This window comes from Pan paniscus, chromosome 12, assembly GCF_029289425.2.
Source record: "Pan paniscus chromosome 12, NHGRI_mPanPan1-v2.0_pri, whole genome shotgun sequence".
In the NCBI taxonomy this organism is placed as follows: Eukaryota; Metazoa; Chordata; class Mammalia; order Primates; family Hominidae; genus Pan; species Pan paniscus.
This window is the reverse complement of record NC_073261.2, coordinates 40,184,149-40,202,706: the sequence shown is the minus strand read 5'-3', so window position 1 is coordinate 40,202,706 and position 18,558 is coordinate 40,184,149. Positions and strand designations below refer to the sequence as shown.

General features: G+C 42.7%; 1 protein-coding gene across 12 annotated transcripts in view; it reads right to left on the bottom strand.

Moving 5' to 3' along the window:
* Positions 1–18,286, bottom strand: part of IMMT (inner membrane mitochondrial protein) — a 52,863-nt gene extending 34,577 nt beyond the window's left edge. For all 12 annotated transcript variants that reach the window (XM_063594813.1, XM_055107708.2, XM_063594814.1 and 9 more), the window contains exons 1-3: positions 15,980–18,286; positions 1,942–2,015; positions 73–262 (exon numbers count right to left, since the gene is read on the bottom strand). In XM_063594813.1, coding sequence (XP_063450883.1) covers positions 73–262; positions 1,942–2,015; positions 15,980–16,024 — 309 coding nt within the window. In that variant the 5' untranslated portion in view covers positions 16,025–18,286. The remainder of the gene's footprint in view (positions 1–72; positions 263–1,941; positions 2,016–15,979) is intronic.
* Positions 18,287–18,558: the final 272 nt, after the last annotated feature.

The window sequence follows — 18,558 nt, the reverse complement described above, 5'->3', positions numbered from 1 at the left end:
TTTTCAACATGAAAACAACTTGCTTTTAAAGTATTTCATTGGATAAACTGAAATATTGTTTAAAACTCTTACCGATTTCTTTGGCAATGGAACATTATAAGCTGCAGGACCAAGAACCATCTCGAAGAGTTTGTCTGAGTAAGGTATGGTTTTCTCTACACTTTCCCGGAAATGGGAATCCCATCTGGCATATAGGATAGTGCCACCAATACCTCCACCAACAAACAAAAGGCCAGCTCCAGCAATTTTGCCAGTAGTCAACCTAAGTGAAAGAAACAGGAAATACATTTATATTTCTTGGCTCTCCTACACCTATTTTCCTATACCAATGTAACCATCTCGAAGACCTCTAGCCTCTACTTATCTACCACTAATTCAGATCATAGCAGCCAAGTTTACCACCATATCTGCACATCACCTTTTCCTGATTTGTTTATAACATGTTGCCACCAAAAATAGTATTTATTCATTTTAGGAGGCCTAGGTGGAAGGGTTGCTTGAGCCCAGGAGTTCAAAACCACCGTAGGCACCATAGTAAGGCCCCATCTCTACCCACCACCCCCTGCCAAAAAAAATTAGCCAGGTGTAGTAGCACGTGCCCCAGCTACTCAGGAGGCCGAGGTAGGAGGAATGCTTAAGACTGGGAGATGAAGGCTGCTGTGAGCCGTGATCATGCCATTGCACTCCAGCCTGGAGCAACAGAACGAGACCTTGTCTCAAAAAAATAAATAAATAAATAAATAAAAGTATGAATAACTAAAAATTTTTTTTAAATACAATATCTAGAAATCCACCCTTTAACTCAACATGTTCACAATCATGAGATTCTCTCTGAACCCAAACAAGAACTATCACTTTCAAGGCTCCTCTTCCTCAATCAAACATTTCTATAAACACAATAAACTCTTTTTTTTTATTTTTTCTTGAGACAAAGTCTTGCTCTTGTCCCTCAGGCTGGAGTGCGATGGCACGATCTTGGCTCACTGCAACCTCCACCTCCAGGGTTCAAGTGATTCTCCTGCCTCAGCCTCCCGAGTAGCTGGGATTACAGGCATGCGCCACTACGCCCGGCTAATTTTTTTATTTTTAGTAGAGACGGGGTTTCACCAAGTTGGCCAGGCTGGTCTCAAACTCCTGACCTCAGGTGATCCGCCCTCCTCGGCCTCCCAAAGTGCTTGGATTACAAGTGTGAGCCACCACTCCCGGCCTAAACACAATAAACTCTTTACAAAAGATAATAAAATACCAGCCAGGCATGGTGGCCCACACCTGTAATGCCAGCACTTCGAGAGGCCGAGGCGGACGGATCACCTGAGGTCAGGAGTTCAAAACCAGCCTGGCCAACATAGTGAAACCCCGTCTCTACTAAAAATACAAAAATTAGTTGGGCATGGTGACGTGCACCTGTAGTCCCAGCCACAGGGGAGGCTGAGGCAGAAAAATCGCTTGAACCTGGGAGGTGGAGGTTGCAGTGAGCCAAGATCCAGCCACTGCACTCCAGCCTGGGCAACAGAGCGAGACTCTGTCTTTAAAAAAAAGAAAAAAAAATAGATAATAAAATGCCAAATAAATTTAACACTTGCTTAAGTCACAATATGAAAAGCTAATAAAATGCCAAATAAATTTAACACTTATTTAAGTTACAACATGCTGAGTGCTGGATATAAATCTATTTGCCATAGAATGGAAGATCGCACATACAAGGAGGGCTCTGCCTCAGATGCCATCCAACTACCAAAGAGCCAAAAGGTGCATTATTAACAAATTTTTACCTACAAACAATGCTCCAGAAGGTACCCCAACAATGTTACAGCAAAGCTTCGGTGTATGTACCCCTTTTTAAAAAAAGGTTTAGACAGCTATTCCCATATTCAAGGAAAACACACACTCCCTAAGCAGCACACGGTGAAAAGCCTGGTTATAGGGAGACATAATACATACCCAGAGCTGCCTGAAGTAGAGTATCTGCGGCATGGTCGCAATGGACGGAGGACAAACTTCCCACAGAGACAACTCTAAAGAAGGAAAACACATCACAACCAATACAGTTAAAGGAAACTGGTAAGCTTTTAGGGTTGGTAATACAGAAATAATACTTTTATTAAAAATGTCTTCATTAAACAAAAAATTACTTTTTTTCAGAAGTCAATTTATCATGAACCATATTTATAGATTCCTAAAAGCAGTGATGCTTCTTATACCCCAAGGCTCACATAAAATTACTTTTAATATTAAAAAAAAATTATCAGACTTTGATCAATTAGCACCTTTAAATAAGTCTTAAGTATGTTAATTATTTCTTGAATACAATTGGTATTTGCTATATGTTTTCTTAATTGGCAAAAAAAAAATCTATTTTTACTTTATAAGCTTAGTTTAGACATCTGAAAAATCACCCACAAAGTCTAGCTAAAAACATGGCATTACAGGATACACACTCAAGGGACAGATCTAACCTCAGCTAACTGATCCAGAAAACCAGGTTTCTCATCTCTAAGCTAACTATGCAGCTGGTCAACTCCTAGAGGCATTCATTTAAAAGCTGATTTTTGGTTTATCTTAGCATATTGTTAGTCTAAAAGCCAACCATTTTAAGAAAAACATTTTAATTAATGTTGTAAATGCTCAAGTACACCTGTCCCCATATAACTAGTCTATCCTTACATAAAAACAAATGATCAGGGCTATATGGCTTGTGATTGGTTTTAATAAGAGTAAAATACACCTAAATATTTCTTAATAATATGTGGATCCCCTAAATTAAGCAAATGAACAAGCATCTAAATACTATTGGGGAAGGTTTTCATAAACTTTAAACCATTCATACCTATTAATTTGAAAATTTACACTTATCAAATCCATAAAAGTATCTTTTTTAAAAATACTAGGAAAAATCAAACTGCAACAAGAGGAAAAATGCTTTTTCGAGATTCTTTAATGAAATTGTATTTAACGAATATCAGAATAACACAAACTTCCTTTTAAAAGTATCTATAGTTTTAGGAAAATCTATCACATGATCATAGGACACATGAAATTACTCTAGTTATAATTTACACTCTACTGGCCAAAGCCTAGAGGTAAACAGCTAACTAATGCAGTCATACATTTTGAAAAACAAAAAAACAAATCAGATGTTTTAAAATATGTAAAGCAGATACAACTGGTATTAAAAAGTATTTCAATTATTGACATGGTGGCTCATGCCTGTAATCCCAGCACTTTGGGAGGCTGGCGAGGGTGAGCGGCGCAGGCGGGGATTGCTTGAGCCCAGGACGTCAGAACCAGCCTTGGCAACATGGCAAAACTCCATCTCTACTACAAATACAAAAATTAGCCGGGTTTGGTGGCATGTGCCTATAGTCCCAGATACTTGGGAGGCTGAGGCATGAGAATCATTTGAGCCCCGGAGGTGGAGGTTGCAATGAGCCAAGACTGTGTCACTCCACTCCAGCCTGGGCAATAGAATGAGACCCTGTCCCCTCCACTCCCCTTAAAAAAAAAAACAAAACAAAAACAAAAAATATCAAACAAAAAAAACCCAGTATTTCAATTATTACCTACCCTGTAGAATTCCCAACATTTTTGAACCATTTTTAATATGAAAGGGTGTTTTCCTTCTATTCTGTAAAGTAGTATGAAATTGTAAACAGAAGTGCATCTATTTTTATATGTCAACAATTCCATTTTTGTGACTTAGGGAGAAAATATTAAGAGGCCACTGAAGTTGTATTATATTTAAGGTTGCATTTTTTATCTGTCTAGGTATAAATAGGTATTCAGGTAAAAAGTTAAGGCACTGTCAACAGTGGATAATTAGCTAACTGGAGTATCAAGCAGCAAGCACAATGGATAACTGACTCCAGGAAATCAGGGACAAATTTAATACTAGAGTTTCAGACTACCCAAAGTCACATCAGTTTTTCTTTAAATAATTTTTTTTGTTGTTTGTAGAGACCAGGTCTTGCTATGTTGACCAGGCTGGTCTCGAACTCCTGGTCTCAACCTATTCTCCTGCCACGGCCTCCCAAAGTGTTGGAATTACAGGCATGAACAACCACGCCCAGCATCAGTATTTTTAAATGTTTATCTACCTTCTATTTTCTTTTATCTTGACTCTCCATCCTCCCTTTGACAGAATGTGTTTTGACTATAAGTTAAAAGCTCCTAATACTAAATAAATTTAAAATCTGAGGTTTTAAATAATTTTAAAAGTTTAAATATGCATACAGTAAAATCTTCCTCATACTTCTTTCCCCAGCCACCCCATGCTTGCCATAGGCAACTGACACTGTCAGTTTCTTATTTATCCAGAGACATTTTATGTATATTTATTCAAATGTGCATATTCTCCTGACTTTCCCCACCTTTACACAAATGATACCATAATATACACGCAGTTCTCTATTAAAGTTCAAGGATATATATTTTAAATCACTGTATATCAGTACGTGAAAAGCTTCCCAAGGGATTTCATGATTTGGTATTCCATTGTTACTTAATGTTTAATTGTTAACCAGCCCCTATTGAGGGACACTGAGGTTTTTTCTAAATTTTTGTTAAAATAAATAATGCTACCTGAGTAACACTGTATACACAATTTTGGGCCTATTCTTAAAAGTAAAATTCGCCACGTTGATTAATACTGCCAAATTAGCCAAACTGCCCTCTAGTAATATGAAAGTATGTTTTCCCACATTTTCTCCAACACACTGTATTGTATCATTTTTTTTTCATCATTGACAATCTGAGGGGTGAAAATACAGAAATAGAGTGTTTCAAGCATATAAATAATTTTTTTTTAAGAGACTGAGTCTTGCTGTGTTGCCAAGGTTGTGGAATGCAGTGGTATGATCATAGCTCACTGTAACCTCTAACTCCTGGGCTCAAGTGATCCTCCAGCCTCAGCCCCCTGAGTAGCTGGGACTACAGGCACATGCCCACCATACCCAGCTAATATTTTTGTTCTTGTTTTTTATAGAGCCAGGTCTGCTATGTTACCCAAGCTAGTTTTGAACTCATGGCCTCAAGCAATCCTCCTACCTTGGCCTCTCAAAGCACTGAGTAATTTTTATTTACATAATTTATATATTAATACGTTTATTATTGTTAATATAAGATAATAATTATAATTACACTGCTATTTAATACCACTAAGTTTAGGGTGGTCTGTTACACAGCTACAGATAACCAAACATATGTTTATACCTAGAAGAGGGGTGCTACTGCAACAAAACATAAACACGAGGTCATGACTTTGGGACTGGTGTTGGGGGCGGCAGAAGCTGAAGAACCTTGAAGAGACTGTGAGCAGAAGCCTAATGGCCTTCCAGAGCCTGTTGGTGAGGGCTTAAAGAAAAGCAAAAAAAAAAAAATTTTGGAACCTGGAGGAAAAGATATTCTTGTTATGTAGTGACAGAAGTTTATCAAAACTGTCATCTGTAATGACAGACATGGAAAATAGAAAATTAAGTATAGCTATAGCTACACCTAATGAACTGACGTACTTGGCTAAAGAGTTCCAAGTAGGCCGGGCGCGGTGGCTTACGCCTGTAATCCCAGCACTTTGGGAGGCCGAAGCGGGCGGATCACAAGGTCAGGAGATTGAGACCATCGTGCTGAACATGGTGAAACCCTGTCTCTACTAAAAATACAGAAAATTAGCCGGGCGTGGCAGTGTGCGCCTGTAGTCCCAGCTACTCGGGAGGCTGAGGCAGCATGAACCCGGGAGGCAGAGCTTGCAGTGAGCCGAGATCGCGCCAGCCTGGGTGACAGAGCCAGACTCTGTCTTAAAAAAAAAAAAAAAAAAAAAAAAAAGAGTTCCAAGTATAGTGTTCATCACAAGCGCTAACTGGTTTCTTTTAGCTGAGTATGATAAGGACAGAGATAAGCATTAAAAAACAAAACAAAAACCTGTTTCGCTTTCAAGCAAAATTTAAAGGAAATATAAAAGAGTCAGGATTTGGTGGGTTCAAAAATAAAACTGCTTATTGTTTTCAAATAGATTCTCAAATAGAGAAGGGCTTCAAGCCAAAGATCAAATCTAGTGTGTGACCAAAAGATACTTTGAGATCTCAAAAAGATCTAAGGAGGTGCCCCTCAGAGAGTCTTTTTACCTTGAGGAAAAGGCCCTCTAAGAATCATAAGGATGTGTTTCCCAGATTCTATTGAATCAATAAGGTTACTCAGAACATTAAAGGTGTTACCTACAGCAGCCTCACAGGAAGCCCAAAATGGAGAAGGGCTTATCTTGATAAGATGTGTATCATGCATCTAATGAAGAAAATCCCATTAAGATTCACAGGAAACCCACAAACTTGTTGAGAATTGTGTCAATAAAAAACATGCTGGCTTATATTTAAAGTGAAAAAGAGGACAAAATGAAAAGAAGCTTCTAGACTCTTAAACTTCTACAGACAGGAAGTAGGCTGTGAAACAATTCAGCTGCAACAGACAACATATTCTGGAAACGGAAGAATAATTCAAGTGTAAAACCAGGAGCCCAAAGGGTAGAACCAAGAGCTGAGGAGAATCATCCCCAAGCAGTAGGACTGAGCTCTCATCAAGGAATTAGAAACATAGGGCCAGCTGAATTTTACACTTGTTATGGAATGGTGACTGCTGTGTGCCTCTTAGTTTCTGCCTTTTTGAATAGGAGTGTCTAGAGTGATTATCCTGTGTCTGTCATACCACCATATGCTGAATGTATGGGGAGCAGATAATTTGTCTCTTTAGTTTACAGGGCTTTAGATCACCAAAAAAAGTGTTTAAGAAGCTATACCCTAGGGACCACATTCAAGATGTCTTATCCATAGTAGGATCTGATTCAGATGACAAGATCTTGTTCCTAATGCTGATGCTTTGATGGCATTAGACTCTGGAGAGTCTTGGAGAAGGTTGTGAGTGGGAGGGATGTGCATGTGGGAGGGATGTCAGTTGGTTCCAGAAGGCTGAGGATAATATCCAAAATTGACTGCAACAATACTTCCTATACCACATGCTGTTCCAGAAACGTGCCCCTCTCCCAACAATAGTAAGTTTTATGTACACTTCCCTTAAACAAGGGCAGGCCTTTGTTACTAATTCACTAATAGAAGGCAGTGAAAGTGATGCTCTGTAACTCCTGAGACTAAGACATAAAAAGGATACAGCTTCTACCTGGCTCTGCCTCTTGTCACACTTGCCCTTGGAACCCAGCCACCAAAGTGTATGGAAGTCCAGACACTTAAAGATGCCACCGATGGGTGATCCAGCCAACAGTCCCTGCTGAGGTGTCAGCTGCAGCCAGTATTTACTGCCACACATGAGAGTAAAGAAGACTTGGGGATGACTGTAGACCTAGTAACTATCTGACTGCAACTTCATGAGGGTCTCTGAGCAAAAATTTTCCAGAACTGAGTAAGGCAATAAATACTGTTATTTTACCCCAAGCTCAAGGTGGCCTGTTATGCAGCTGTAACTCATAAGAACAGATCTTTTTAAATTCATGGATTTAAACACTTTTGATGGATTTCAACCATTTGCAATTACTGTCTTTTTGCTCAAATTTTCCTATCTTGGGCCAATGGAAGCCTCTGCAAGTTTAGGGTGTGTATGTGTGTATCTAGCTCTGCCTCTATACTTCAGGCCATCTGCAAATACCTGGTGGCAGGTATTTTTTTTTTTCCTCTATGTGACAAAATTCCCTTAACATAAAATTCACCATTCTAACCATTTAAAAATGTACAATTCCACGGTATTTAGTACATCCACGATGCTGTACAACAACCATCACCACTATCTAATCTTAGAACATTTTCATCACCCTAAAAGGAAATCCTATATCCATTAAGCAGTCATCCCCCATTTTCCTCTCTCTCTGGCCCCTGGCAACCACCATGTACTTTCTGTTTCTATGAATCTGCCTATTTGAGATATTTTGTATAAATGGAGTCACACAATGTACATCTTTTTGTCCAGCTTCTTTCACTTAGTATAATGTTTTCACGATTCATTCACATTGTAACATGTATCACATATGTAGCTTGTACTTCATTCTTTTTATGGCTGAATCTAATATTTTATCACGTAAATATACCATATTTTGTTTAACCAGTCATCAGTTAATGGACATTTGGGTTGCCTCACCTTTTGGCTGTGAATTGTGAATAATGTTGCTATGAATATTCATCTAAAAGTTTTTGTTTGAACACCTGTTTTTTATTCTTTTGGCAGGGAACTTCAAGGTCATATGGTAATTCTATGTTTAAATTACTGAGACACAGCAAGGCTCAGTCGCTCACGCCTGTAATCCCAGCACTTTGGGAGGCTGAGGCAGGCAGATCACCTGAGGTTGGGAATTCGAGACCAGCCTGACCAACACGCAGAAGCCCCGCGTCTCTAGTAAAAATACAAAATTAGCTGGGCGTGGTGGCGCATGCCTGTAATCCCAGCTACTCGGGAGGCTGAAGCAGGAGAATCCCTTGAACCCAGGAGGTAGAGGTTGCGGTGAGCCGAGATCGCGCCACTGCACTCCAGCCTGGGCAACAAGAGTGAAACTCTGTCTCCAAAAAAAAAAAAAAAGTTACTGAGACACCACTAAACTATTTTTTCACAGCAGCTGTACCATTTTACATTCCCACTAGCAATGTATGAGGGTTCCAATTTCTCTATACCCTCACCAACATTTGTTATTTTCCATTTTTGTTTTGAGATGGAGTTTTGCTCTTGTCGCCCAGGCTGGAGTGCAATGGCGCAATCTCGGCTCCCTGCAACCTTCGCCTCCCGGGTTCAAGTGATTCTCCTGCCTCAGCCTCCCAAGTAGCTGGGATTACAGGTGTGTACCATCATGCCCGGCTAATTTATTTTCCATTTTTATTATAACCATCTTAGTGGTTGTGAACTGAGTATCTCACGGTTTTAATTTGCATTTCCCTAGTGTCAAAGGATGTTGAGCATCTTTCCATGTGCTTCTTAGCCATCTGTATATCTGCTTTGGATGAATGGCTATTCAAGTCCTTTGCTCATGCATACACATACACGCACACACGTGCACACACGCGCACACACACACGCACACAAATACATATATGTATATATGTGGAGACAGCATCTCACTCTGTCACCGAGACTGGAGTGCTGTGGCACCATCATGGTTCACTGCAGCCTCGACCTCACAGGCTCAAGCAATCCTCCCACCTCTCAGCCTCCCGAGTAGCTAACACTACAGGTGCATGCCACCACACCCAGCTAATGTTTGTATTTTTTGTAGAGACAGAGTTTCACCATGTTGTCCAGGCTAGTCTTGAACTCCTGCGCTCAAGCGTTCTGCCTGCCTCAGCTTCCCAAAGTGCTGGGATGACAGGCATGAGCCACAGAGCCTGGACCCTTTGCCTGTATTTTTATTTGGGTAGTCTTTTTTGTTACTGAGTTGCAGGAGTTCCTTACCTAAAAAGAAACACCTCATCAGATATGATGAGGGTCTAGTATCCAAAATATCTAGTATCCATTAGAATACTTTCATCCTTTTTACTCTCAAGTATCCCTCTGATGCACAAAAATTTAAAATTTTAATGAAGTCCAATTTATCTTTAGTTTCGTTTGTTGCTTGTGCTTTTGGTATTATAGTTAAGAAACCATTGCCAAACATAAGGTCTGTCTCCAGAGCTCTCTTAAGTACTAAACTATTAACATAAACTAAATATCCTACATTAACACACAAAATATTGGCTACTTTTTTGTCCTGGAATTCCTTTTTATTAATAAGGACCTATGACATAGAAAGGACAACACTGTTTCAAAGCAGTCTGTCTAGACATATGTTATAAGGTTAGCCTTGCTGCTTCTAACCCGCAGAAACGTGATATTAAAAAAAAGAGGAAACATACAATTCCCATGTAATGTTCTTTTTTTTTTTGAGATAGAGTCTCGCTGTGACACCCAGGCTGGAGTGCAATGGTGCGATCTCGGCTCACTGCAACCTCCATCTCCCGGGTTTAAGAGATTCTCCTGCCTCAGCCTCCCGGGCAGCTGGGATTACAGGCACCTGCCACCACACCCGGCTAATTTTTGTATTTTTAGTAGAGACGGGGTTTCACCATATTGGCCAGGCTGGTCTTGAACTCCTGACCTCAAGTGTTCCGCCCCATGATTAATGCTGTTACACAGACCATCTGTTCCTTAGCTCTACCAAACTAAAGTGAAGACATAAAGAAACCACAATGTAGCATGACAACCTGGACATGGAGCCTGTAGTATGAGCTGCCTCATGTGAACTCTAACTAGAGGTTCCAGGTTTCCTCCACAGACTGCTGGTTGCTGTCAACTGATAACGTTTTTGTGGATCTTGCCATACATAAGGACTCCTCCCACACAAACGAAAAAGGCACCCATAAGTTAATGGGCAGTTCTACATTTGAAATATAGATTGATATACAACAAATTAACTTTTTCTACTGTTAATTTAAAATAGTTTATAAGAATCATGCATTAAGGTTAAAAAGTATATCCCACGAAAAAATCCAGTAAGTTTTTACATTGAAATTTTACATTTTACATTACAATTTTACATTGAAGCAGCATTACATTTCAGTATAAACATATTCTATTCTAGGAGAACATGTGCTCTTTAGTTATAGAAATGGCAGATACTTATCAGTATGACAAAAGCAGGAACTTGACACTTTAGTTTTCCCTGCACATATGTGAATATATTTTATATGTTATCACTTCGGTGTAGTAAGTTACGGCGTAAGATGTATTTCAAAATGGTTTGAAGGCTACTGGTCTAGAGATATGAAAAAAGGAACAATGAAGAGGATTCTAGCATGGGTAGAAGCAAACACCTGGCCGCATGATCTACTAAACTACTTTCTAGCACGTGTGGTTGGCTGCCTATCTCTATCACTGAGTAACATAATGTTTCATAATCCTAACAGAAAGAAGGAATTCTAGAAGATGATAGCTCATGTCCACCCACAAGTTCAATCCTAAACTAGCTGGGTTATCAAACTTGGTCTTAAGTAAGCTGGAGCGGTTGATCCTCAAGAATAATAATGTTTCTTCTTCTTCTTTCAAGTTATAAGCAGGAAAGACTACTCCATATGTAAATGACCACTTCCAGGTTTGTAGTTTGAGAGAAGGCTAGGCTAGGCGGAAAGCCCATGTCCTCCAAACTCAATGACCACTTCAAAAAGGCTGGGCCTGGTGATGCAGTATTGGGACTAAGAGAAGAAAGATGGTGTTAGGTCTGAGGAATAAAAGAAGAAAACAAAAACAGAGGGACCAGAGTCCTAAAGCACATTTACTGAATACCCACATCTAAGGAATGCAAGGATGATAAGCCCAAACATAAAGAATAAGGCAGATACTGTGCCGGGTGCAGTGGCTTAAGCCTGTAATCCCAGCACTTTGGGAGCCCAAGGCGGGCAGATCACGACGTCAGGAGATCGAGACCATCCCGGCTAATATGGTGAAACCCTGTCTCTACTAAAAATACAAAATATTAGCTGGGCATGGTGGCACATGCCTGCAGTCCCAGTCACTCGAGAGACTGAGGCAGGAGAATTGCTAGAACCCAGGAGGCGGAGGTTGCAGTGAGCCGAGATTGCACCACTGCATTCCAGCCTGGGCAAAGAATAAGGTAGATACTATCTGTGATGGTTCATTTTATGTGTCAACTTGGATTGTGTTTTTGGATGAGATTAACATTTTAATTGGTGAACTAGTGGCCAGGCATGGTGGCTCACTCCTGTAATCCCAGCACTTTGGGAGGCAAAGGCGGGTGGATTGCTTGAGCCCAGGAGTTTGAGACCAGCCTGGGTAATATAGCCTGTCTCTACAGAAAAAAAAATACAAAAGTTAGCTGGGTGTGGTGGTGCATGCCTGCAGTCCTAGCTACTCAGGAGGCTGAGGTGGGAGGATGGCTTGAGTCTGGTGGATGGAGGTTGTAGTGAGCTGAGATTGCACCAATGCACTCCAGCCTGGGTGACAGAGCAAGACCCTATCTCAAAAAAAAAAAAAAAAAAAAAAAAAAAAAATTGCCCTATAACATGGGTGGGCTTCATTCAATCAGTTGAGGGCTCAAAAACAACAAAAAGCAAGAGGCAATTCTCTAGCAGACTGCCTCCAGACTGAAACTGCACCATCGACTCTCCTGGGTTTCCAGGCTGCTGGCCAGCGGACTGCAACTGCAATATTGGCTGTCCTAGGTCTCCAGTCTGCCAAACCACACAGCAGATTCTGGACTTGCCAGTCTCCGTAACTGTGTGAGTAGAGTCCTTACAATAAATCTTTCAGCCAGGCGCGGTGGCTCACGCCTGTAATCCCAGCACTTTGGGAGGCCAAGGTGGGGGGATCACAAGGTCAGGAGATCGAGACTATCCTGGCTAACACGGTGAAACCCCGTCTCTACTAAAAATACAAAAAAAAAAAAAAAATTAGACAGGCGTGGTGGCAGGCGCCTGTAGTCGCAGCTACTTGGGAGGCTGAGGCAGGAGAATGGCGTGAACCCGGGAGGCGGAGCTTGCAGTGTGCTGAAATGGCGCCACTGAACTCCAGCCTGGGTGACAGAGCAAGACTCCATCTCAAAAAAAATTAATAAATAAATAATAAATCTTCCTAGGCTGGGCACTATGGCTCACGCCTGTAATCCCAGCACTTTGGGGAGGGTGGGGAGATTGCTTGAGCCCAGAAGTTCAAAATGAGCTGGAACAACATTGCGAGATCCCATCTCTACTAAAAGTCCAAAACATTGGCTGGGCATGGTGGCATAAGCCTGTAGTCCCAGCTACTCAGGAGGTGAGGTGGGAGGATCGCTTAAGCCCAGGAGATTGAGACTGCAATGAGTTATGATCACACTGCTGTACTCCAGCCTGGGCAACAGAATGAGACCCTATCTCTACACACACACACACCCCCTTATTGTTTCTGTTTCTCTGGAGAACCTGAATATATAATCAGAGGTTAGAAAATCTATGGGATGTTTAAAGGGAGGTCACATCCACTTACACAGATTAAGAAAAATTCCACTTTGGGAGGCCGAGGTGGGCATATCACTTGAGCCCAGAAGCTGAAGACCAGCCTGGGAAACATAATGAGACCCCGTCTCTAAAAAATCTTTTTAAATTAAAAAAAAATTCATGAACACATTCATTCTTTCATTTATATATGTCATAAACATTCACTGAGCATCTACTTGGAGCCAGGGACTATTGTCAATACTGGAAATACAGCAGTAAATATGGACACAGTTCCATTGTGGAGCTTACTTTTTAAAGGTGGAAACTGTGTAATAAATACACATTATAACATCAGGTAGTGCTAGGAGCTACAAAGTATAACAAAGTAGGATGGGGTAAAGATATAGTGATACAAGGAAGGCAAGAGTAGTCAGAATTCTATTTTGGATCAGGATGCCCTCTCTGAAGGGAAGGTGACATTTGAGAAATTAACTGAAGGGAATAAGTTAAGCAAACATGTGAGAAGAGTTCAGGGCAAAAGAAACACCTGATGAAAAGGCAGTGAGGCACATGCTGGAGATTACCAGGAGAATCTGAGTGAGGCAGTAGAAAAATGAAATATGAGAAGAGTCAGATCAAGGGCCCATGGTAAGCAGTTTAGATTTTATTCTGAATGTGATGCGATGTCTCCAAAGAGCATGACCTCATGTTTGCCTTTAAAAAAGCCTTTTACTAAATGTCTTACTGCTTTTACTATTCCCTCCTAGAGTAAAGAATGGACTCTAGGAGGGAACAGTAAAAGCAGTAAGACATTTAAGAAGATGGGGTTGGCTGGGCACAGTGGCTTGTGCCTATATTCCCAGCATTTTGGGAGGCAGAAGTGGGAGGATCATTTGAGCCCAGGAGTTCGAGACCAGCCTGGCCAACACAGAGAGACTCCGTCTCTACAAAAATTTTTTAAAAAATTAGCCAGGGATGGTGGCACATGCCTGTGGTCCTAGCTACTCAGGAGGCTGAGGTAAGAGGATTGCTTGCGCTCAGGTGGTCAAGGCTGCAGTGAGCCATGATTGTGCCACTGCACTCCAGCCTGGGTGACAAAGTGAGACTCCGTATCCAAAAAAAAAAAAGAAAGATGGGGTTTAATAAAGTGGAAAGGATCTTGACAAGTGAGATATTCTGGATACGTTGATACAATCAAATACGACGAGGCTAGAGAGTCACCTGCTTGGGGATTAAAGTTCTGAGAGTTGATGTAATCTCAAATTAGAGAGTCTATAAAGAGACAGGAAGAGATGAGAAGGTGCATATTTCGAGGCACAAAGCAGAAGCAGACTCAGTAAAGGAAAACAAGAGAGATGGGACCCAAAATATTACTTGAGAGAAGCCAAAAGTACAAAGAGCCTCATAAAGCAGCAATGTCAAATGCTACAGAATTAAGGAGATGGTGAGAATAAACCAAAGAATTTTACAAGACAGCAATTTCAAGAAGCTTAGACATCTTGATTCAGAGCTATAAAAGGGTTCATTTTTTATTACCAAGTTTTAATTAGTTTTCTTAATTCCCAAATGGGATCCCAAAAAGTTGACTCTGAATTAACTGGAAAGGAGGTCATCCAGGTGGGCCTGGTCTAATCACATAAGCCTTTTAAATCTGGGTCTAGAGAGGAAAGACCAAAGTAAAAGAAATTTGGAAGTCAGAGAGGCAAGCTCCTGGTAGCCTGCACGAAAGCAAACATCAATGTTATGAATGGCCAGAGGACTTGAGGCAAGGAACTGTAGGCAGGCTGTAGAAGCTGGGAGCAGTGGCTGGCGAGAGGCAGCAAGAAAAGAAGTACTTCAGTCCTGTAACTGCAAGGGACTGAATTCTGCCAACAAACTGCATGAGCCTGGAAGAGGACCCTGATCTCCAAATGAGAACCACAGCATGGCTAATACTTTGCAGCCTTATGTGACCTGGAGCGGAGAACACAGATCATCCGTGCCCAGACTTCTATCCTACAGAACCCGTAAGGTCATTCATGGGTGTTGTTTTAAGCTGCTAAATTTGTGGTATTTGTTACGCAGCAATAGAAAACTAACACAGGTTCGTTCCACTTTCCTATGGAAGGGGCTGCTTCTGTTACCTAGCAGCAAACAGGAAGAGAAGCGAACTTGAAAAAACAAAGCTTGACTTTTATGATCTCTAACTCACTATTCCTAGGGATTCTGTTCAATTACTGCTTGAGTCACAGTACTTGGTTTGCTATCTACATTTTGCCAAAATATCAACTTTCTGAAAATCAGGAGCAGTGGAAACAGGCTTTTTAATTTTCAATTTTAGAAAGTAACTTTGGCAATTACGCAAAACTAGAAGTAACTGGGTATTTAGGCTCCCTGAATGTCAAACTAGTCCCAGCGCCTGGAGACACAGATCCCTGTCCTAATCTCAGAAATGAGCCACAAGGTCATGACTCCTGTCTTTCCTTGAAGACCAGGAGTTTCAGCTCCACAAATGAAAATCTTTCGCTTTTGTTTGGATTAAGAATAACTCAGAAGTGTTCTCAGCTGCGAAAAGAAAGGCACTCCCTCCCAGATAATTACAACCTTGACCCCTAAAATGTGGACTCTCGCTAGAAGTCCAGGCACCTCCTTATTAAGGATGCAACAAGCCGCCGCTCCGCTCGTCCTGACGGGAACTGTAGTTCTCGCCCGTCGACCTTCAGCACTGAAAACCTATCGCGCGCCCAACCGGCGACCCAGACGCCAGCAGCCAGGATTGGTCCTGGACGGGGGCAGCGCGGCCCTGATTGGACTACATGCCCACGAAGCCAAGCCTCCCGCTACTCTCCACACCCCACCCCAATGCTGCAATAACCTCAAGTCATCCCAGTCCGGCGAACTCCCTGGTGGCTGCCTAGCTGCCAGCCCGGGCCTCTCCCGACGAGGGTGGCCCTGAGGCTCGCCTTTGTCCTGGAGGCTAGGCAGCGACCAAGGCTCCCCCGTTTTTCGCTGACGGTCGTAGGTCAGCCTCCTCACGCGCCTCCGGGAGCCCCAGTGCTCACCTGGGCGGCGGCGGTCACACCCCATAACTGACAGGCTCGCAGCATCTCGGTCAAGCGGACGGCGCTGCTGGTGGACTCGAGCTGCCGCGGCGGCGCCAGTTAAGTGGAGGCGTGCTTGCGTGTGTGCGTGCCCGCGTCCGCGCCCGGCGCACCGGAAGCACAGCGGACGCCACTGCGCACGCGCGGCCCCTTCTACCGTCCCCGACTCCGCGGCTGTTAGAGGGTGGGCTGTGTCCCGGCTGCGGAAACGCCAACTCCAGGCGATTGGCGCGAAGGAGGCGAAAAGGGCGGATTCCCTTTCCGGGTCGTGCCCGGGCTGCAGGTCCTTATCCCGAAGCTGGGGTTACTAGGTGAACACGGCCGGAGGGAGAGCGCTCTGAAATCCATTCTTCAGCCGCACGTGGAAAATGGACAGCTGTGACTCTTAAAGAGAATTAAAGCAACAAAGCATCTCAGCCTGCTCTATGAGCTGGATATTTCGTAGGAAGGAGCCGATTTGGCGAAAGTTACGTAAACAATGGAATTGTCTCAGTTTGCGCCTTTGTTTCGTTTGACAGCCCTTCAGGGAGTCATCGTGATTGCTGGAGACGGTGAACTAACACTGTGGGGACCCTTGTGCGAAACGTGTCAAGTGGCACAACAAGGATAGGAACACGGGTCCTTTGGACTCCACAGCTTCTGCTCCTTCCAGATTAAACCACACTGCTTTCTCCAAGTTGTTACTGTAGTAACATCATTTTGGCTGCAGTTTGTGGATGGGTTGGAAGATGGGAAGTCAATGCAGAAGCACCGTTGAAAGTATTCCACTGGGCAGGGCGCGGTGGCTCACGCTTGTAATCCCAGTACTTCGGGAGGCCGAAGCGGGAGGATCGCTTGAGCCCAGAGCTTCGATACCAGGCTGGGCAACACAGTGAGACCTCGTCTCTATATAGAAAAATAAACAAACAAAAAATTTAAAAAGAAAAGTAGGGCCAGGAGCGATGACTCACGCCTGTAATCCCAGCACTTTGGGAGGCCAAGGCGGGTGGATCGCCTGAGGTCAGGAATTCGAGACCAGCCTGGCCAAAATAGTGAAACCCCGTCTTTACTAAAAATACAAAAATTAGCTGGGCATGGTGGCGGGTTCCTGTAATCCCAGCTACTCGGGAGGCTGAGGCAGGAGAATTGCTTGAGCCCGGGAGGCGGAGGTTGCAGTGAGCCGAGATCACGCCATTGCACTCTAGCCTGGGCAACAAGAGCGAAACTCTGTCTCAAAAAACAAAAGTATTCCATTGATTCTGTAATCAAAATAAAACACGTTAAATATTAAGCATGGTATTAATACTCCATGTATACTCCAGAATTAATATGTTCGTATTAATACTATTAGCATCTTATTGCAATATCGTGGAAACTAACTTTTCTATCTTCTATTGAATTTGCAAAGTATTCCAAGTCTTAACTGGGTAATTTATTACAATATGTATTCTCTCTAGAGGTAGACTGCGCTATGACTTGTAGCATGGAGAGATGGACTTGAAAATTATCTGAAAGCAATAGTTATGTTTGTATATGTTCTATGTTCTATGGTTTTTAGGGGACTACAGTAATTACATATGTTTCATATCTCTTTCACTTAGCTTCCAGAGCAGTCTCCCGTTTTCTTTAGTAATTTTAGCAATTGAATTGCTGCCTCCCTGCCCACTGCTGTCATGCCCAGTGGTGCCAGTGTGATGACTTTTCTAACAACCTTGTCTTTGAACTTCTTAATGCCAGTGAACGCTTTCATCCTGCTTCAGTCATGTGGTGCCAGTGTGATGACTTTTCTAACACCCTTGGCTTTGAATTTGTCAATGCCAGTGAATGTTTTCATCCTGCTTCAGTCATGTACGTCACAGCCACAACTTGCGCCTGAACATCATTAGCAACCTCTCTAGCTTCAAGATCTCAAACCTCAAAATTAGCCTCCCAACCCCTCATAACCTACGTGGAGAGTCCTCACTCTCCACTTGGAAGTTGTCAATATTTTTGCTTTAAAATGTTATCAGGCAGGCCAGGCGCTGTGGCTCACACCTGTAATCCCAGCACTTTGGGAGGCCGACGCGGGCGGATCACCTGAGGTCAGGAATTCGAGACCAGCCTGGCCAACATGGTGAAACTCTGTCTCTACTAAAAATACAAAAATTAGCTAGGCTTGGTGGTGCGCGCCTGTAATCCCAGCTACGTGGGAAGCTGAAGAAGGAGAATCACCTGAACCCGGGAGGCAGAGGTTGCAGTGAGCCAAGATCACACCACTGCACTCCAGCCTGGGGGACAAAGCGAAACTCCGTCTCAAAAAAAAAAAAAAAAAATGTTACCAGGGGCTGGGTGTGGTGGCTCATATCCCGGCATTTTGGCAGACTGAGGTGGGAGGATCACTTGAGCCCAGGAGTTTGAGACCTGCCTGAGCAAAAGAGTGAGACCTCTCCCAGCACTTTGGGAGGCCGAGGCGGGCGGATCATGAGGTCGGGAGATCGAGACCATCCTTGCTAACACGGTGAAACCCCGTCTCTACTAAAAAAAATAATAATAATACAAAAAATTAGCCGGGTGCGGTGGCA